The following is a 21,455-nucleotide window of genomic DNA, read 5'->3' on the forward strand; positions in this document are numbered from 1 at the left end:
ATCAAGCTCTATTTAAACAGTCTGAAAGGACATTTAGTAAGAAWAATTTTTAAGTGGCTCCTTTTTATCAATGGACTTAAGAAGATCAAGTAAATGAGATATAGTCATCCTTCCTGCAGGATCTGTTGAAAGCATCTTTTTGATTATGGATGCCTGCAAAAAAATGTCAATAGTTGGTTGTTTTTTGTTTTTTGTTTTATAAACACAGTAACTAAAAAATTTATTAAAATCTCATACCTGTGATGGAAATTGGTTGATGAAGTGCTCTGGAAGTTYACCCTGTCTAACAGAAGGCCACACCTAAAATTAATAAAAGAGAATAGTTTTCATATGCTTTCACTCATGTTTTGCATCTCTACCTTATGACCCATATAGTTTACTGAAGTAGTTAGGAAAAAAAACAAATCTACAGGAAATGTAAGGCTTCAAAAAGCAACTGTAAACAGTTTGAAAGGTTGGGGTTTTCTTTTTAAATTTAACTGTGCTTTGGTTTGATGTCCTTCTGTCAACTATTATCCATTTCTAAGCTTAAAAACTTCACACACTACAATRACATGTTTGTTTCAGTAGTTCTTTCTWTTTCAGAACCATTACCTTTCTTTCMTTAATTTAAAAATAATGGATTTRTAGTCTAATAATATTAAAAGAAAAAACCAAATTTCTGTTTGCAAGCCAAGCARATCTGCTTCCTCCTTTTTACTGTGTTCAGTAACACACACTTATTTCTATGTCACTGCATGAAATGCTACATGGAATTCAAAGCAACTAACAGATTTCTCATTACGTTCTACAGAAAAGGCTTTTGGGTAACAATTYTTTTCTTTTCTATGTGACACTGTCTCTCATATCCTCATAGGCAAACTCAGGAAGCATTGACTGGACAAGTGGGCAGTGAGGTGGTTTGAGAACTGGCTGAACAGCAGATCCCAGAGGGCTGTAATCAGCAGCACAGGGTCTGTTTGGAGGCTGTCACCAGTGCTGTCCCCAAGGTTCAATACTGGGCCAATCTTGTTTAACTCGTTCATCAATGAATTGGATGGAGGAGCAGATGCCTCCTCAGCGAGTTCACTGATGGCACAGAGCTGGAGGAGTGGCCAATGCCCCAGGGGCTGTGCAGCTCTTTAGAAGGACCTCGACAGGCTGGAGAGATGGGCAGGGAGGAACCTTCTGAAATTCCACCAAGGCAAGTGCAGGGTTCTGCACCTGGAGAGGAACAACCCCCTGCACCAGCACAGGCTGGGGGCTGACTGCTGGAAAGCAGCTCTGCAGAGAGGGACTGGGGATCCTGGGGGACAAGAAGCCCCCCATGAGCCAGCAGGGTGTCCTGGTGGCCAAGAAGGCCAATGGAATCCTGGGGTGYATAGGGAAGAGCACAGCCAGCAGGTCAGGGGAGGTGATCCTGCCCCTCTACTCAGCCCTGGTGAGGCACATCTGGAGTGCTGGGTCCAGTTCTGAGCTCCTGAGGACAAGAGAGACAGGGAGCTCCTGGAGCAGCTCCAGAGGAGGGTAACAAAGATGATTAAGGCACTGGAGCTTCTCTCTTAGGAGGAAAGGCTGGGGGAGCTGGGCCTGTTCACCCTGGAGAAGAGACACCGAGAGGGGCCCTCATCAATGTCTGAGAGTGTCTGAAGGGAGGTGCCGAGAGCACGGAGCCAGGCTCTGCTCGGTGCTGCCAAGCCATGGCACAGGAGGCAACGGGCACAGACGGATGNCCAGTCTTGTTTAACTTGTTCATCAATGAATTGGATGGAGGAGCAGATGCCTCCTCAGCGAGTTCACTGATGGCACAGAGCTGGGGGAGTGGCCAATGCCCCAGAGGCTGTGCAGCCCTTCAGAAGGACCTCGACAGGCAGGGAGGAACCTTCTGAAATTCCACAAAGGCAAGTGCAGGGTTCTGCACCTGGAGAGGAACAACCCCCTGCACCAGCACAGGCTGGGGGCTGACAGGTGGAAAGCAGCTCTGTGGAGAGGGACTGGGGATCCTGGAGGACAAGAAGCCCCCCATGAGCCAGCAGGGTGTCCTGGTGGCCAAGAAGGCCAATGGAATCCTGGGGTGTATAGGGAAGAGCACAGCCAGCAGGTCAGGGGAGGTGATCCTGCCCCTCTACTCAGCCCTGGTGAGGCACATCTGGAGTGCTGGGTCCAGTTCTGAGCTCCTGAGGACAAGAGAGACAGGGAGCTCCTGGAGCAGCTCGAGAGGAGGGTAACAAAGGGACTGGAGCTTCTCTTAGGGGGAAAGGCTGGGGGAGCTGGGCCTGTTCACCCTGGAGAAGAGACACCGAGAGGGGCCCTCATCAATGTCTGAGAGTGTCTGAAGGGAGGTGCCGAGAGCACGGAGCCAGGCTCTGCTCGGTGCTGCCAAGCCATGGCACAGGAGGCAACGGGCACAGACGGATGCCCAGGGAGTTCCACCTGAACATGAGGAGGAACTCCTTTACTGTGTGGGTGACCGATTACCCAGAGAGGGTGTGGAGTCTCCCTGACTGGAGATTAACTGGGCACAGGCTCAAGTAATGCGCTCTAGGGAACCCTGCTTGAGCAGGGAGGTTGGACAAGATGACCTCCGTTGGCCCCTTCCAACTTCACCCATTCTATGATTCTGCAAGTGGCTTTCTGGGTAAACAGAGCATTCTGCTTAATTAATTTGCTGTTAACTATTATAATGTCTGCCTGAAGATGACAATCATGTTCTTGGACTTAGCTGTGTATCCTGAATCATCAGCTAGTCATAGATCCCTTCAAGCCTGGCACAGCAAGGCATTACAACCACTATCCTGTAAAACAAAACCTCCCATGAACTTCAAGTTTTCCCCCTACTCTTTACTAGTAGCTTTAGGCCTGTGACCCTACCTGCAGGGTATCATCTGCTGAACCAGTTACTCAACACAGAAAAATCAACTTTGCTTTTACATTATGTTCTTACAGCAGGGCTTGCCAGCGCTAGAATTTATCAAGTTACATTAAGTGAAATTCTTTCTGAATTCTTTTCAGCTGAAGACCACCTTAAGACTTTCCATCCATATAGCTTCCCCACCTGCCCACAGAGCACAACATTTTTACAGTTTAAGGAAATTACTCCTTTCCAACTGTAAACACCATGGGACTGTGCATGCATTTGCAGTCAGCTGTGGGCAGGAACAAAATATCTGAGAAAATGCTGCAAGGTGGCTGGACAGAGCCAAGTTGAACAGACACATTGGTATGATTTTCTCATACTGGCAAAAGGATCAGGCTAACAGTGTTCAAACACAATTACTTTAGACAAAATACCCCCAGCAGCTACATCAGGGTCGTATCAATATGTAGGTTTGCACATAAAAAGCTCAAAACACAAAGAAGATGTCTTTTTCTAAAAAGCTTAAGTAACATGGAATTTCTTTTTGAAGTAATATATTTYTCACTTAAAGCAACATGTTCCAAATCACTTTCATTTTCATCTTGGAAGATAGCAAGGGTTTTGGCCTGATGGGAACTCTTCTTGCTCCACTGTACAGTGAAGACAAGGGCATGGCAGACACAAAACTCACCCATCCATAATTTTCTAAAATTAGAAAAATACTTCCTTTAAGTTTCTGATCACAAAAACAGATTTATAAGAAACGYGACATCCTTTTTTGCTTGACATTATCCTTTAGCATGCTCAGGCTTTAGTGAATATGCAGTAGGACATAAGTGAAATAAACTAATATTTTTTAACTTCAGTTACAGATTTAAACTGAGATGTGAGGACTTACAGGCTTTATGGAAATGAATTAAGGAAAAAATGTAAATGGAGATAGTACTCTAGATAAAGAGATTCCTTCTAGTGTGCTATCATCATGTGATACCAGCAGCAAAGCAAAACAATAACAATGGGAGCTCTTTTTTAAGGATTACATACCTTAATTTTCTCATGACCAGTGAATACCGMAAGAATTTCAAACCAAATTAATCCCAGTGCATAAATATCGACTTCCTTTCCATATCTGGCCCCARACTAGAAAGATTAGAACAGAACAATACAGGCATCAAATCCAACTGGAGAGCAGCACTTCTTAAAGCAAAATTTGAAATCAGCAGAAATTTCCACTCAAGGCTATAGGATTGGCCCYACTCAATATCCTTATTAGTTTTTTTCTGCCTCAGACCTGTTAGATAGTGGTTTTCATGTCACATTGAACACTCTGAAATTAAGACTTCCACCAACCTGTATAAAGCATGCTGAYATTGCCCTGTGACAAATAATGAAACAAATAGAGAAACTCAAATTACACAATTAACAGAAGTCCTAAATTCAAATTTAAATATATGTCTGGCAGCCTGGTTTTGCAAGAGCATTTCTTACAGCACGCAGTCTCAGACTGTTCACCCAGAGCAGAAAACTTTACCACACTTGTAGCAAAGCTTTCTCCAGAATACWGCTATCCTCACATATAGTCACACCAGGGAACTTTAGGCAATTAGCTTTAATGCTGAGATTAGGATTGAATACATCCAGTGCTGAGTTTATWGTGCAAATCTAATTACAGAGACACTAATACAGCAGGATAATTACCTGTTCTGGTGCCATATATGATTTTGTTCCTCTGTTCTCAGTAAGAGTCTCAAATGCCACRGAAGTCACAAGACCAAAGTCACCTATTTTTATTTTATCATCATGTGATATGAATATATTCTGAGGCTATTTTTGCATATATAAGTAAAAAGAAGAAAAGAAAAATCACCAAATGACCAAAGTTTATCATCAAGCATAACCAGCCCCAAAAATGTTCCCCATAAAATTTGATAATTGTTCAGAAAGCAGCATTAATAAACTGATGGTGTGCAAAGAGAAGTAAATTATATCAATTTTTAAAAACACAAACTAAATTTCAAGTAGTACATTCTGCAGTAACTGCACCTTTTATCCACTAACTCAATCATAACTGTATCATGCTTTAATTACTCATCAAATACATTGTGCATTTTATATCTCAAAATGCTTTTCAGTCTTCAATCCCTGGGACTTGACACACTTGGGCAAAGCATTTAGTGTCACATGGAATTCCACTCAAACCAGGGTTTCTCCTAGGCAAAGAAGGATGATCTGTAYTAATCAAATGCAGAGTTAAGGCTTACTGCAGGTATCTAAGTATCACTTTTATATTTCCATTGAACTTCCCATTTTTAAATTTGACAGTTGTCATGGCTTAAGGCCAGTTGGCAACTAAGCACCACACAGTAGAATGGGAGGGAGAATCAAAAGTAAACTTGTAAGATATGTTTAAAACCGTTTCATACAGGAAACAAAAGTAAAATTTAATAACAATGATAAATAATAATGATAATAAAAAGATTAAAAAAACCAAACCAAAACAAGGAGAAACAGTGATGCACAACTGCTCACCACCCGCTTCAGATCCCCTCCTGGAACACAGATCAGCCCCTCTTCCATGTAACAAAATAATCTTTGACTTAGAATAAACACTACTTAGTAGCAACCAAAACATCAGTGTGTTATCAACATTATAATACTGAATCCAAAACACAGCACTGWACCACCTACTGAAAAGAAATTAACTATATCCTAGCCAATACCAAAACACAAACAATTAAAARTAGAACTATATGTGCTTCAATGAAGTTTCCCCAAAGAATATAAAGAAACTACATTGTGAATGTTTTTAATACAAAACCAAATAGCCTCAAACTATCTTTGACTCAAAGAAGTTCCAGTGGACCATAAGGCCAACAGATGTTTAACAGTCAACAGGAAGAGATTTTCATGTAAAGAATGCTCAGTGTAGTTGTTATGTTCAAGTCTGACCATGTCCACACATATTTAATACAGTACCTATAGCTGGCTACACTATTTAATGACTGTGTTCCTACAAGGCACTAATTACTTTAATCTCAGCTTGAACCTATCCTACAGCTTTGATTCTGGGCGATGGAGATCCCGGATGGTCAAGCACACAAGCTGACAGCAGATCAATGAGGAGARGAAAGTTCCTGAACTCAAATACAGGTGGAAGAGTTAACAATATATCTGGGTTCTGGTCAGGAGAGGTTAATTTTTACAGTAATGGGCGGGGGATACATGGCTAGGRCACAGAGRTTATTCTATACCACCTCATGYCATCTTCTGGTAGTGGGGGAAGGATTCACTTCCAGGTCAGGTTTTGTGGCATGGTCAGGTTTTGTGCCTCCACAGTGAATTTTGTAGATGTGAATCACTCTGTTTTTAGACTTTTGCTTTCAATGGTGTTGCTGTTTTTGTTTTCATATTTCATTGCTGTTTCAGTAAATTGTTCTTATCTCAATCCATGATCWTTATCTTTTGTGCCTCCAATTCTCCTCTCCAGCCTCCCACAGGAGGTGGAAGTGAGTGAGCAGCRTGTGGATTGAGAAGCAGCATTAAATTGGACAATACTATTCCTGATCAACCAAAGCTTTATTCCTAGCTCAGTTGGTAGAAACCCTTAATCTCAGGGTCAAGGCTTTGAACCCCATGTTGAGCATTGAATAAGGCTGGAGTRTGTGGGAGTCARGTGAAGTTCTTGTGGATTCACTGGAGCTGCCTATTGTGAAGGGACTTCAGTGCCATCTGTCAAGGCCTCTGCTGGTGGGAGTTTGACTGCCAGAATGACTCGAGTGGTCAGGCAGGGAAGTTATAAACCTAGGAATGCCACTACACTAATGATTTTTTTCATGAAGTGAGTGATTTAAAACTCTGTAAGCAACATTATAGCTTCCATCCTGAAGCCGTCAAGGCTTTGTTCCTTATATTCTTTATTCTGAAATCTTAGGACTGTGCACATCTAGAGACTGGAATTTTATCCAAATCCATAGCATTCAAATATTTGTACACATACGTGAGACAAAAGTAACTAGAACATATTGTTATCAAACACAGCATGCATTAGGATAGATCTGTTTACAATATGGCAAGAGTAAACTTGCTAGACTGAACCTCTTTTCCAGAAGGCAGTCTTGTGACCTGATAACACACTGAAAATGCCTCTTAGCTGATGACAACTGATTCCGTGAGCTATTGCATTCTGAGGTTCTCCAGTTCACCCTCTGAATTTAGGATGAGGTTCAGCGAGTTGTGAAAGAAAATTAATCACTAGGAATATCCAAAGAAGGACACTGCTAAGTAACAGAGTATGCAACGAGTATAACATTTTAACATTTGCTGAAATTCTGGTAAGTGTACTAGCTTTTTCTTTTTTTTCTTTATTTACATATCCTACATACCTTGAGGTCTCGATGAATTAACTTTTTAGAATGAATATATTCCACTCCTTTCACTATTTGTAAAAATTTCTCTTGTGCCATTACATGATAGTTTCGGTCTTCTCTGTGCTGTGCAATCCAGTTTTCCAAAGTTCCTTGTTCACAGAATTCCATTTGGATGAAAAGACAGTCCGTTTTTTTGTCTGAATTACGGCTTGAAAAGAAAATTACATACCATATTAAAATTGGCAAGATACAATTCCTCCCAAGTCATCTCTAAAAAGACTTTTTGCTAATAATTGTTCTTGGACTTACCCAAAACAAAGTCTGCAAGTCTCTTAATTTTAAGAAAGAGCCTAGAGCAATTTGTATTAAATAACTACGACTACAAACCAAAGAATCCCTGCTCAGTCGCTACATACCCCTGGAATATTTCTAAAGTTTTGCTTGCTTCCTAGTTTCAACACTGAATGTTGTCTGAGTTCCCAAGTTCAACTTCCCTCATACCTGGAGGCATGTCCTATGCAGGAAGAATTAGCACTGTCCTTGGCTTCCATCTTGTCTTGTAGGAACTGCTGCAAGTCCCTGACATGTATTCTCTGTTCTGCTCAACAAACACAGCATCAGCCTTCCTATCCTGCCCAGAAAGGTCATGCTCTTCCCAACTCTGTCCTGTCAAGAAGGTAGTGCAGTGACTGTCTTTGACATCKGTCTGCTAGTCACAGAAACCCTTCTGAGAGCTGGAAATCTAGATGAAATATATTCACCCACTTGGCAGCCTCACACTTTCCAGAAGAGCCCATAGCATAGGCTGAGGCTGCAGATGGTGAGGGGAAGGACAATGAAAAGTGAAGCAGCTATTGTTTTTCCCTATGTACACTGTGTGATGAATGCCCTGGAAATAAACCTGCTTGAGGCACTGAAAGAACAAGCATAAAATGGCTCAGGACTCTCTGTAACCTTGAGGTCAGAGCACCAATTCCCATCTGGGACCTCAGCTTTGAGGACTTTTCTTCCTGTCTTTTACCCAATAACCATTTAATGGAAAAATATACATGATATTGAGGCTCTAACATATCAATGGTTTGCTTTTGACAGACTTTCCCCCCCCCATTTTACTCATTTAATGAGCACAGTACAGGAGTGRTATCATGCCAACCATAATTTTGAATCAGGCTCTAGGTAAGTATGGCAGCCTGTCTGAAGGGTCTGAATTTATATCTAGTGAAAAAAGCTTACTACAGGAGCTTGGAAAAGTTAATAGTCTAATTTACAAGTAAAACTCTCATCACTGTTTTACCAGAAGTCTCGGTGTCAAAAGGCTACCTCTAAATGAAARAGCATTTTATTTTGTATTTCTGTTCTAAACAATCCAAACTGTTTCAGGCATCATGGGTAAAATATTAACTTAAGAAAATAATTAAATCTATTGTAGCTACAGGCTGACCAGTATTTATTATAAAAAGGAAGCTTCTGATCAGGATTTTGATAGCCAACTGTCTGGCAGTTTTTTAGTTTCTGTTGTTAATTCTTGCCCCAAATTTTGAGTTCTGCATTCTTACTCTTCTATATAAATTCACTAAGTTAATATATCAGCCTTTCTTTTCACAGCATAAAGTTAATTGTGGCAAACAAGTTTGTGAATGCAAACTACAATTTTGTAGTTACCTTGAGTATGGGTATTTTATATGGTCAGGCCCTTTCCAGCTGCTATGATACCGCACTATGTTCTCATGTGTAAGGCTTGCAAGTCCAATTGCTTCACGCTGTACTTTCCTATCAGGAGGGGGAAAAGATTTTTTAAAAAAGGCATTTCCCTATTAAAATGTAATACAAAGTTAAATAAAAGATATGCTATCAACTGGTGGGATACAGGTAATTTTACATAAATTTAGAAACAAAGCATAATATTCTCCTTCATATAAGTTCAAAGTTCAAAAAAAAAACTGAGCAAATTTCATCTGCTCAGTTATTCAAAGTATAAAAAATGTTTTAAACACATTAGGAATTAAAGTTCCACTCAAAAAAATCTGAAAAAGCAGATAGCTGCAAACCCATCAGCAGAGCTGCAGTCATTACTTGAAGAATCTGCAGAAGTTTTGTAGCACAGTTCTCAGGATTGTAATACCAATGAAAATAACATACATTTGCAAAAAACCCACAAGAATTCAAAGGGAAATATACACATTACACAATTTTAGGGATAAGTATCTCCAAMAACTTAAAACATTTTCAAAAGGTTACCTAAAAGAAATTAATTTTTTCAACTGCTGATAAAATGCTCTACTAGGTAATGGTTACAGAAAACTAGTTTAAAAAAAATTAAGATCACCATTCTCTGTTGGGATTTAGAAAAGACAAGTAACACAACATGAGAGTAATGACTACGTGGATCATATATAAAGCATTTTCTAACTACAAACAATAAAATKTATTACTTGGATTTTTTTTTCTATTTTCCCTTATTATAGTTATTGYGCATTGCTGATATGGAAATTTTCCATGTAGCCTGTCAAAAGTAACAGGGCTGCTTTCAATGTTTTAATAATCATCAAGTTTTCTTCAAACACATTTTGCAATATTAGCAACCAGAGCACTATTGTGTTCAGGGAAAACAGAACTTAACACATCTACATTTTTACAGTTCCAGCAGAAATCAACCCATTACATGCAAAAATTAACAAAGGTTCAGCACCATTTTCAGCTTCACTTGGAAATAAAACCGTTTTCTAGAAAGGTTAGACAATTAATAATGGAAATCACTTAGAGGCTCCCAGCATCGTTGAAGTGTGAAAACAAAGTACTAAAATCTTGATTAAGGTTGTCCTAAAAGGCAGAAGTAAATATACAGTACGTACTCTGTGAATTCAACTCGTTTGATTGCATAGGTTTTCTCATCACTCTTTGATGTTGCCTTGAAAACATTCCCAAAACCACCTTCACCGATAGGCTCTATTTCTTTATATTGTTCAAGAAATCTTGAAGAAAAAAAAAAAGGAAACCACCTTTAATTTTACTTATTTTTTAATTTAAGGATATGAAARTAATTTTGACAGATATAATACATCTACTGAAATATTCTACAGGGATCAAATCTACAGGTCTAAATCATAGTCTTGGAGATTAAAACAGCAAGGGCAACTGACCCTTGCAGGCCTGTCAGGTAATTACCCTCACATCTTCACATAATGTTTAGTTGTGAGTTTTAAATATGAGTGCATTGCAGTTTCTACCCYATATGTAAAATTTCCAGGAAAAAATAAATCTAATACCAATCTTCTTTGAAAACTCTTTTTACAGCAGTATTTCCCCTCCTACCATAAATAAATAAATCTAGATTCATACTACCATAATTGCCTTACAAATATTAATTTTAAAAAGTCCTTCTTACATCATATTGACAGTGTGTGGACTCCCATTSTCTTCTCCAGTATTTGTGTCCACATCTGGAAAACTTCCATCTGAATCTGACATAGCTTTTTCCTCTTCCTTGTTTCTTATATTAGCAAAATTCGCTGCCATTTTTCTTTAACAAGAATAAAAGCAAAATTTATAATGAGACATTTTTCTAACACATGATGAGAAAAAAATGTGCCTCCCGATAGCAGCAGTTCTTCACCAGACACAGAAAAAAAATAAAGTGATTTGCAGCATCATTKACAGGAGACAGCAATCTAGAAATAAACACATACCTTTTGGGCTTCACAGCAGAGCTTGGTGTGTTTCTCTACATGGAAAACAGAAAAAAAAAGCCTAAATGAAGCATCCTGAATATTTTCACTACAGTTGAAACATGTCTCATAATGTATCTAGGAACTGCTTATAAATATGATCATTCCTCATGTGAACAAGGTAATAAGAACAAAGCCATATTTTGGCTCAATGTTTTTCAGGCAGGCTATGCATAACATTATCATTGTTTTCATAACAAAAAATTAGCTTAGTTTGACCCTTTTCCTTTGGAGTACTGCCATTTGTTCAACACTTCATAAATTTGATCCACAGTACAGAAGGAAATGACTAATGGCTAACAGTAAGAATGTACTGAACATTCTTAGGAAAAATGCATGTATTTTCTAATGATTAGTGGATAAAAGAACAAACTGATGTTACATTYTGACAAGAAGCAAGCCTTATTCAGGTTCTAAAATGTAATTATGAGGAAGACCATTTTCATACTATACCTGAGAAGGTGAAGGCTTTTCACATACTGCCATGCCTTTAATTTTTTCTACCAACWCTGTAGCTGAGTCAAAGCAAACACTGCTTTTATTGAAAAAAAAAATAGATTATTTTTAGATGAAAGTAACACAATAATAAATAAAATAATTGCCAGAAGAACGGAAGTAGTACCACAAAATACACAGTTTTTAAAGCAAAACCTGAAAAGGCATTAACAATCATTACTGATTTAAACTACAAAACATCCTGGTTGAAAGCTACTAAAATAACAATGCTTTGCAAAATACTCCTTTATTTCTATTATGATATGATTCTATGATACCTAGATATCATAATATATATTTATTACACCTTTTATTTAAATAAGTTAAACACAGATGTTTATTTCAAGGTAGTAGAGCCACCTTTAGCATTGTGTAACATTAAGGCAATCAGATACATAAAAAGAACGTAAAAGTGTAGTGGGACTACAGTCAAACTTCTGGTTCTCAAATCACATATGAAATTTATATATGCTCATTTTCTTTTGGTAAGCAAATTTTTCCTTTTGGTGGAAATGAAGATTTATGTAGAACAGAAAAAGGGAAAAAAATTAAAAAGGGAGAGAAGAAAGCAGAACATGGAGCACAGGAAAGTACTGAAATTAAATTATACTGAGTTCACAAGAATGTCACAACAGGAAAGTGAGTGTTTAAATGGCATGAAATAATGCTATTGAATGAGGTAGGTTAATCCATTTACATTGCAGTAAAAATGCTTCTGAAAGAACTACCTATGGCAAAATATAGATATATCAGAAAATATGAATATATCAAAACTTATTATAAGCTATTTCATACAGACTCACATAAAATTGCACAAGTAGAACAAACKTTGTTCTGAGGCTTAAGGAATACAAATTAAAATTAAAATTAAATGGCTTTATATTGCAATAGAACAAACTATAATATATTTTATTTAGAATTAGAGCGCATTACCCTCTAAGATTAGTAAATACATTATTATCACATTAGCAATGAATCCAACTTACTTGGAGTCACTCTGGGTTGACACTTGAGACAAATTGCCATTAGATTTTTCAGCTTCCAGCTAAATAAAAAAAAGCCAAGAATACTTAACAAAATCACATAAACAAATCCCTARTGGAAAAAATGCCATCCAAAGAGGGGAGACAGAAGATTACAGGGTCCTAAGAGCAAGYTGTTAACTGCACTAAACATTCAAAACCTCCTGGAAGAAAGACATCTGCCCAATCTCCCACCCAGAGAAATTGCACCCAAGGCCCTGTCACATAGAGTGTACTSCACAGACACATTACTAAAGTAGAGTTTGGATTCTATTCAAAACTGGGATAAGCGTAAGAATTATGAAAAGCAAATGTCTTCACTGGTTGCTGCATGTACAATTGCCTGTGTGGAAAATGAGATATATGTAGGCTTTGRTATATGTAATCAGCAGAACTGAAAATCTGAGTCAGTACAAATTGGCATTCAATGTCTTTGGCATGAAAACTCTGCAAAATTTCCATGACTACATTGGAGTTGAATAAAAAAAAACTTATCCCAACTAATTTTGGCCAGTTACATTTCGTTTGTTACACAGACATCAATGAGAATTAATAAAATTTAAAACCAAACCAAAACAACTGACCCCAAGTTTAGACTAATTGGTATACAAGTTCTGCTTGAGGTAGTAAATTTCGGACTTTGATGAAAATTAAAAGATCCCTGGGCTTGCAATACAGGAAAATATTAAGAAAGACTCCTAGAGCTGCAATAGGCCATTAATTACATGTTTGCTTAAAAACAATGAAAAAAGCATTGAAAATTCACAGTAATGGCCAAAAAATTTTAAAAACACTTGAAAGTAAAAAATATTTCTTCCCTTCCCCTACTACCATCCTTTACTTTAAACTACAACCCATTTAAGTTAGTTCATATGTTATGTGTCTTTCAGAAGTGGGTTTAGATCATTATTGGAATGCTGATAATTTTTTGCACATGTGGAAATAGGCGTTGCCAACATGAAGCCAACAGTTCTGCTCTCCAGAGGATGGTGGCAGCAATTGTTTCACTAGGCTCTGCCTTGGAACACCACAGAAGGCAAGTCCTGGTGATTCTGACTCCTGATTTTKCCTCTCATATTTCACAATAGATTTTTGACCCAACAGAAGAGAGTAATAGAAGTTCATAGCCTGCAGCTCAAGAACACTTCACACAGAAGACAACTGGTTTATGAGTCAGAATTTAGAAATTTTTAATATGTGTGCATCCTTGAATGACAACATATCAGACTTATTCTGAAACAGGTATCAACTATTAGGGTTTTTTTTTAAATCCAAAATTGAATGTAGAAACACAAAAAACTCTATTAACAGTAGCCCAAACCAACATACTAAAATATGAATTATTYCCCTCTATGATGGAATCTGTGGCATAGCTTTTAAATACAATGAGGAAATTGGTTCAAAGATTTAACCTTCTGTGTTAAAGCTAAATATAGCACATATTGTCAGAGAATTTCCGTATTTACCCTCTCAAATGCTTCTTTTGCAGCAGCTTGTTTTGCAACAGCTAGAGAAGGTCCAGTGCCCCTTCCATACAAGTGACCACTAATTKTACAGCTAACAGAATACCTGTAAAACACAACAGGGAATCAAGTCAAATCCCATATGACAAGTCTTAATTTAATGATTTTGAAATACTAGAATCAACTGACATTATAGAATGGAAATCTGAAACATAAATCTTCAGGACAGTGTTTCCAATATACATCTAATCTAATTAATAATGGTAGATAGCTAATTTGTTGTGTCTTCAAGATAACCCATTATCACAGCCTGGTACAGTCATGGAGAAGATTTTTCTGGGAGGTATTGATAAACACCTGGAGGGCAATGCAGTCATCAGTCACAGCCAGCATGGCTTCATGAGAGGAAAGTCCTGATTTCCTTCTATGACAGGGTACCCCACCTAGCTGATCTAGGAARGCCAGACGATGTAATCTATTTGGACTTTGGCTAAGTTTTTGATACCATCTCTCATGGTGTCCTTTTGCACAAAAGGCCCAGCCCACAGTTGGATACCATGTTTAAATGATGGGTGAGCAACTGGCTCATGGGCCAGGCACAAAGGGTTTTAGTGAGTGGGGTGATATCAGACTGGGAACTTGTCTCTAGTGGGGTTCCACAGGGCTCCACTCTCAGCCCTGACCTTCAACAGCTTAATTAACAGCTTGTACAAAGGACTTGAAGGATACCAAGTAAGTTTGCTGACTAAATTGGGAGGAGCTGTCGACTCCCTTGAGGGCAGAGRAGCCCTTCAGAGAGACCAAGACACRAAAASTMAGGGATGGGMAATCATCAACCATGTGAAATTTAACAAGGGCAAGTGCTGGATTCTGCAGCTGGGATGGAACAACCCAGGTAGCATGTATAGGYTTGGGAACAGGAGGCTGGAGAGCAGCACTGCAGGAAGGGACTTGTGGGTCCTGGTCAGTGGCAAGTTGAACATGAGCCAGCAGTGCCCTGGCAGCCAGCAGGGAAAGCCCTGTCCTGGGGGGCATCAGGCACAGCATCACCAGCTGGGCAAGGGAGGGGATTGTCCTGCTCTGCTCTGACCTGGGGCAGCCTCACCTCCAGTGCTGGGGGCCATTTTGGGTGCCATAATAGAAAAATGACATTAAGCTATGTCSTACCCAAAGGAGGGTAACCAATATGGTGAAGGGCCTTGAGAGGAAGTGGTATGAGGAACAGCTGAGGTGACTTGGTCTGTTCAGCCTGGAGGAGACTGAGGGGAGACCTCATTGCAGTTACAACAGCTTGTGAGGGGAAGAGGAGAGAGACACTGATCTCTTCTCTGTGGTCACCAGGGACAGGACTCAAGGAGACAGCATGAAGCTGAATCGGGATAAGTTTAAGTCAGATAGCAGGAAMAGATTCTTCACCCAGATGGCACTGGAACTCCCAGGGAAATGGTTACAGCACCAAGCTTGTCAGAGATCAAGAAGCATCTGGACAGTGCTCTCAGGCACATCATGTGATTCTTTGTAAAGATTCATCTAACATGACCACGGATAACTAATGGTAGCATTAGTAAACACAAYAAAGTACTAGAAGGAAGCAGGAAGATAAATTCTGTCTTACATGCGAGCATGGGCATCTCCAGAACGATSTGTGTTAGTATAATCAACGATTTGCATTGTCCTTTGTGAAAAWATATTTAGTAGGCTGACATAATCGTCTAGTGGAGTTGATGAGGTTGTTTGAGTTGTCCTTAACTCTGCAGCTGCCATATGTGAGGGACTCTTGTGCTGTGAAACAAACAAAACAGTTAACTTTAAAACTTAAGCTTAAAGACATTAACAGTGCACAAGAACTACTATAGCTGCAAGGTTTGTCCACATTTCAAGACTCTTAAGATGTCCCAAGTTTGCATTAGCCAAGTCCGTCATGACAAAGGACAGACACTGCAAGCCTTAATTATTACATTTTGAACAAATAAAAACCTGGCTTTCCAAGTACTACACCTTTGCCTTTAACAACCTCTCCCTATGCCTCATCCCATCTCTTATGATAATATAGGGAATGAGCTGTGAAGAAGGGATAGTAGYAGGATGCTGCTGATGCTGCCATTTAGCAAGGGTTGCAAATGRTCTTCTGCATTTTCAGAGAGAAAACACGGCTTTTAAGCTATTTCATGATTAGTCAGCATTAGTAACATATCAGCAAACATGCAGCAACTGTGTTAGAGTAATGACAGTGACACAATTAAAGCCATACAGAAACAGGTAAGGAAAGATTCCACTCACAAAGTGCTAAGAAGTATTCGGAGTCAAAAAGAAAAATAAAGAATGGCAGATATAGAWGGGCAAAACACTTGGCAGAGAACTAAGGAGCAAAATTCAAACCTAGACTTAATCAAGGAAGGATACAGTAGATAACCAGCTATACTGTAAAGAATATAATGACAAGGGAAAAGGAAAAAAGATGCATTAGAACAAGTGAAAGCAAGCAATTCATTAGCAGAGTGGCAACAGACACACTGAGTAATGCACTGCAAATGTTTGGAAAACATAGAATTACTGAACTGTTGTCAAGACCAGAAAGCATTACTGTCCACCCTGGATACACCAAGACAGCTTAACCAAGGCAAATACATTTCCTTATCCTCCTACAAGAGAGAGGAGGAAACACTCACGATATTAAACATCAGTCCTATAGGAGAACAACAAGGAAAACAATTCCATGATAAAAAGTAGAAAAACCCCAAACTTAATCCTACTTTTACTTACCTGTTCCTCAATCATTTCCCACRTCTTTTTTGCTGCTACAGCTTTTGCATCTTTTTTACTTTTACCAGTGCCTGTACCATATACCTCACCATTTATTTTGGCCACAACTGTGAACCTGCAATGAAAGAAACTTGTCTAAAACATTGTTACATTTTCTCAAAAATATACTCTAACAACCTTATCACATGAAACTTTGTTTTTATTATCTAGAAAGCACTACAGAATAACTGGGAGGTATTGAAGCATTAATGTGTTTTTATTATACCAAACCTATGATTATCATAATACTTTCATATAAATATTTTTAGAAGTTTCCTCTCTAGTCACAAATGCATGTACTTTACTAGATCCARCAGTATTTTTAACTGCTTACCTGCTTTCTAAAATCAAAATAATTACATTTTTAAAAGCAAAAGAATGCATGAGGTCATCATTGTTACAAGCAAAGTTGTGAAGCCCTAACACCAGGATACATTTCAGCAGTGCAAAACTATACAGAGAGGAAAGATTAGCTAATCTCGGTCTCATGAAATCAAATGTGACCTTGCGCTCATCTTTATTACCCTGTGACATACACTACTTAGAAAGTGCAAAAACCATGGCTGGTGCTGCGAGACATGAATTTAAAGGCAGTCATAAAAAAAAAAGTCCAACAAAACAACAACAAAAAAAAATAACCTCAAAAAAAAAAACCACAAAACAAAGACAACCAAAAAAAGACAAACAAATACCCTAGTCCTGCCTTTCTGCACTCAACTGCTGATCCCTTTCCTCTCTGTCCTTCCATTCCACAACTCTGCATGTCCTGCTTCCCATATGGCACTTGAGGAGTCAGAATGGGGATCTGATGCAGCTCAAGACTGACTGCACTCGGTCTGGCTGGRATGGGGTTAACTTTTCTCAGAGCAGCCAGAATGGGGCTGTGCTGTGGATTTGGGACGAACACAGCGTTGATGTTTAACCTGTTGCTGAGCASTGTTTGCACAGCACCAAAGCTTTTTCTTTTTCCTGCTCTGGCCTTCCAGCAAGCAGAGGAGGGATATGTGGGAAACTAGGAAGAGACACAACCAGAGGGATACTCCATGCCATATGGAATCACACTCAGCAATAAAAGCTGGGAGGTGAAGAAGGAAGAAGGGACACTCAGGGCTGTAGYATTTACTTTCCCAAGTAACTGCTGGGCATGACAAAGCCCCTCTTTCCCAGAAACATCTGCCTGCTGAAGGGTAGGAGAAAGCGAATTCCTTATTTTGCTTTGGTCRCACATCCAGCTATGCTTCATTTATTAAACTGTCTTCATCCACAAATTTTTCTTGCTTTCACTTTTCTGATTCTCTCCTTTCCCACTGAGGGGAAGTCAGTAGTTGGCTGCGGGTTTCACTGCCTCCTGGGGGTCAACCCACCACTGTGCCCTAACTACAAATGGTTGGACTTTGGACTAATCAGTCCTAACACAGATCCAACTTGTCCAACACAGATCCAACYTGTCCAACAGCTACAAATCTCTTMATGGTTCTGCTACTACCTTTGCACGAAAGGCAACAGAGGAGAAAACAACAACTGGATTTCTGCCTTTGGTGATAGCAACAAGTTAAAGTGACCGTTAGAGCCTCAGGGCACGTCCGTGCTTYAGGTTGCATGTAAATGCTCATGGCCACCAAGGATTCACACAAACAGTCAAGGTATAACACCGTGAGATTTTCCTGTGGGAAAATTTGTTGCAAATTGTGTAGTGACTTTAGGAACACACTTTTTTCATTATTCCAACTTCATTCTCCCCTTTAATGAAATGTTTGGGTGGAAAACAATGAAGATGCAGAAGAGTGCTTGCTCTCATTTTGTAAGCAAGGCTTAACAAGAAATCTAAAGGGGGCAAACAGCAGTAGAATGCACACTTATAGTATGCCATATACTTGATACATAGGAAACAGCAAAGAAAAAAAAAAAGAGCATGTAAGAAAGATTTTTTTTTGGGAAGGGGTTTGTCAGTCAACCCATACCTGAGCACTGAATACTATACACATTCAGCAGCCACACTGCATCCGAAATACACCGTTTTATTTAAGCATCCTGAGGAAAACTGCAATCTGAGTCTCCATCACCAAGCTGAGAATTAGCTGAATGAGCATTACATGAGTTGGTCACAAATGCAGTGTCACATTTATCCACCAGGAACCCAAGTTAATAAGCAATTCCCAGACTAGACAGATTTAGGCAGAACTGGCCTAACTGTCCATTCACTGTCTTCCCAGAGCAAGAAAGCTCAGGACTGAGCCACCATGGACTCTCTCAACATTCTTACATGGTGTTCAGCACTGACTGTGTCAGACTTCGTACTGGAAGCAGCCACAGCACCAGAACCATGATAAGGTGGAAGGTATCTCTGCATCATGCCTCAGACAACTGCAGGATGATTCATGAGATGGGACAGAGAGGGGACATGAGAGCCCAGAAGAGGTGGGGAGTCAGCTCACAACCAGCAGTGGTCAATGCATCCTGTTAGCAGTCAAAGCACTGGGAAAGAGCAGCACAAGGGCACTGAAGGAGGTTTACAGCACGCATCACTACAGACATGTTGCACAGACACTTGACATTGTATCCTTGGAATAGCCCAAGTTACCCAGGATTTTCCTAGATACCACTGTCACACAAAGGACTGAACTGCGTTTGTGAATGTAACAGAACACACAGAAAAACAACGAAAAAGCACAATAAATGGGATAAATAACTTGGAATGTATGTAAGTTCTGTCTGTCCCATGCCATCACTTTTGAAGCACGGAGGTGCTGCTGTGTGATCACAGTTGTGATCACTACTTTTTTTGAATTGCATAAGCCACATGGGCAAAAATAAGATAATCGATTAACATTTGAGATCTAGATAATATTTATTCATTTATTCTGGGATGGTAGTCAGATTTAAGAATTAGTCTGCATAGACAATGCTGGCTGACAAAATCCAAGACTTTCAAAGAAACATATTAATAATTAGCCTAAGTCCCATCTTCAGGCAAGCTAGCAAAATTTTTTTTAAAATCCCACAAGGAAATATTACAGATCTTGAGTATCTACAACCTTTGGCAATGGAAAAAATACACTATATCAATGTTAAAAGGTAAAATATATTCCATCACCTGTATTTGCCTCTAAAATGGAATGCAAAGTTCTTTAGCAAAAGACCCTTTTCTTGTAAGAGATGTTAAGAAATAAACTACACCTTAAACATGGTAGTACTCAATCAGTACATCCAACCTTCATAGCTAGAAATCAACAATGCTTTATAAAACTAAACAAAAATCAAAGCACTTAGTATAGTGCTTTGTATTAGCATAGATCATAAACTGAAATTTAGTTATAGATCATAAACYGAAATACTTCCTGTAACCCAATCCACCTCCTGAGAGATTTCATGGGAGATGCACAACATACGATAGTTACAAGTAAGTAACAGGTGCATTGCCGGTACTTTCTGAAAAAGAGCCATCACCTTTGAAGTAAGTTTTCTCCTTCAACTATATCCAATGATGTTCTCCCCACGCACCTATCATTCAATTTATGGTTTCAACCAGCTCTCCTGCTACATTTRTGCTTTCAGCAAATTGACATTTGTGACTGCAAGCTTTACCCTGTTCGTTCATTGCAGGAAGAGCCCTGCTGGTTATTGACATGCAGAGYAAACTTACTGAGGATCATGAGATGGGCCCGTCACATCGATGGTATCATAAACCACTGAAAGATTATGTATTTGACTGTAATGGTTGAGCTTSTCCATATACTCACGATCCATTTTGACACAATCTTCAACAGATTCTGCAAAGTAACGTTCAGAGGTGTGTCTGTCACTCTAGGCATAGAACAAAGCCCCTAATGCTGATAGATAGAACACTGGTGCCAGTAACAAAGTTMATGGAAAACTAATTACAGTTTCTAATTCAAATGATTCGTCTGCAAAAGGTTTTGAAATCATTGCTTGGAACAGTTTTAGAAAACAGAGTGGAGAATTTAGTGATTAGAGAAGATTGCTTAGCAGATTTCTTCACAGAAAAAGACTGAATCATTCACTGAATTCCGTGGCAGGAAAATAATCAGTAACGTTTCTCCAGCATTGGAATCGGTTCCTTCAGAGGAGAACCCAGCGGCACTCGAACAAATTCCTTCAAGCAGCGATGACGCCGCCGCCGAGCCGGGGGCAGTCACGGAGCGCCGTGGGCCAGGCCGCGGGTGCGGGCACCCCATCTCGGCGGSACCGTAGGGACCCCTTCCCCGCTCCCGCACACCCGCTCCCCCGGTACCTCCGAGCCGCGGCCGACGCTCCAGAACCGCGGCAGCACCAGCACTGAGCCCAGCGCAGCACGAAGCGCAGAGCAGACCCCGCCCAATTTCGTTTCCCGCTGCACCGCCCGGCCCGCGCGAAAACGAAACAGAAATCGAAAGGGCGGAAAGGCGGCAGGGCGGGAGAGCTCCGCAGGGCTCCGCCGCCTCCGCTCTACCCAGCGCTCCTGAACCCGCGGGGAGCGAGGGCTCCAAGGCAAGAGAGMGCCTTGGCAAAGACCTGAACCCCCGGCCTTGCCCCCGACTCGCCTTTCTCTGTTACAGCAACCACGCAGTGTAGCTCAGCAGCATGGCCAGCGGAGAGCAGTGCGCACCCAAATACATCCAAATCCCCCAAGCCCAAGTACCCCCGGGGTTTTATACCCKCATAGTCTCCCTCACGGATTAGTCCCACTCTTCTCGCCTCCTTCTGCCTCCACTCTCCGTATTCATCCATCGCACTGGCTGGGGGTT

General features: G+C 40.0%; 1 protein-coding gene across 1 annotated transcript; it reads right to left on the bottom strand.

Moving 5' to 3' along the window:
• Positions 1-33: 33 nt before the first annotated feature.
• On the bottom strand, positions 34-21,102 carry EIF2AK2 (eukaryotic translation initiation factor 2 alpha kinase 2). The gene is made up of 16 exons (XM_057389790.1): positions 20,963-21,102; positions 20,354-20,480; positions 16,672-16,786; positions 15,524-15,690; positions 13,912-14,014; positions 12,410-12,468; positions 11,382-11,463; positions 10,890-10,924; positions 10,589-10,723; positions 10,056-10,175; positions 8,866-8,973; positions 7,219-7,411; positions 4,535-4,660; positions 3,881-3,976; positions 238-300; positions 34-153 (listed from the first exon to the last, which is right to left on the bottom strand). Exons 2-16 carry the CDS (start codon positions 20,455-20,457, stop codon positions 34-36), a joined length of 1,626 nt encoding a protein of 541 aa, XP_057245773.1. The 5' UTR covers positions 20,458-20,480; positions 20,963-21,102.
• Between the last annotated feature and the right edge of the window lie 353 nt (positions 21,103-21,455).

Source organism: Malurus melanocephalus, unplaced genomic scaffold (assembly GCF_030028575.1).
Source record: "Malurus melanocephalus ecotype Western Australia unplaced genomic scaffold, MMel_1.1 scaffold_19, whole genome shotgun sequence".
Taxonomy (NCBI): Eukaryota; Metazoa; Chordata; class Aves; order Passeriformes; family Maluridae; genus Malurus; species Malurus melanocephalus.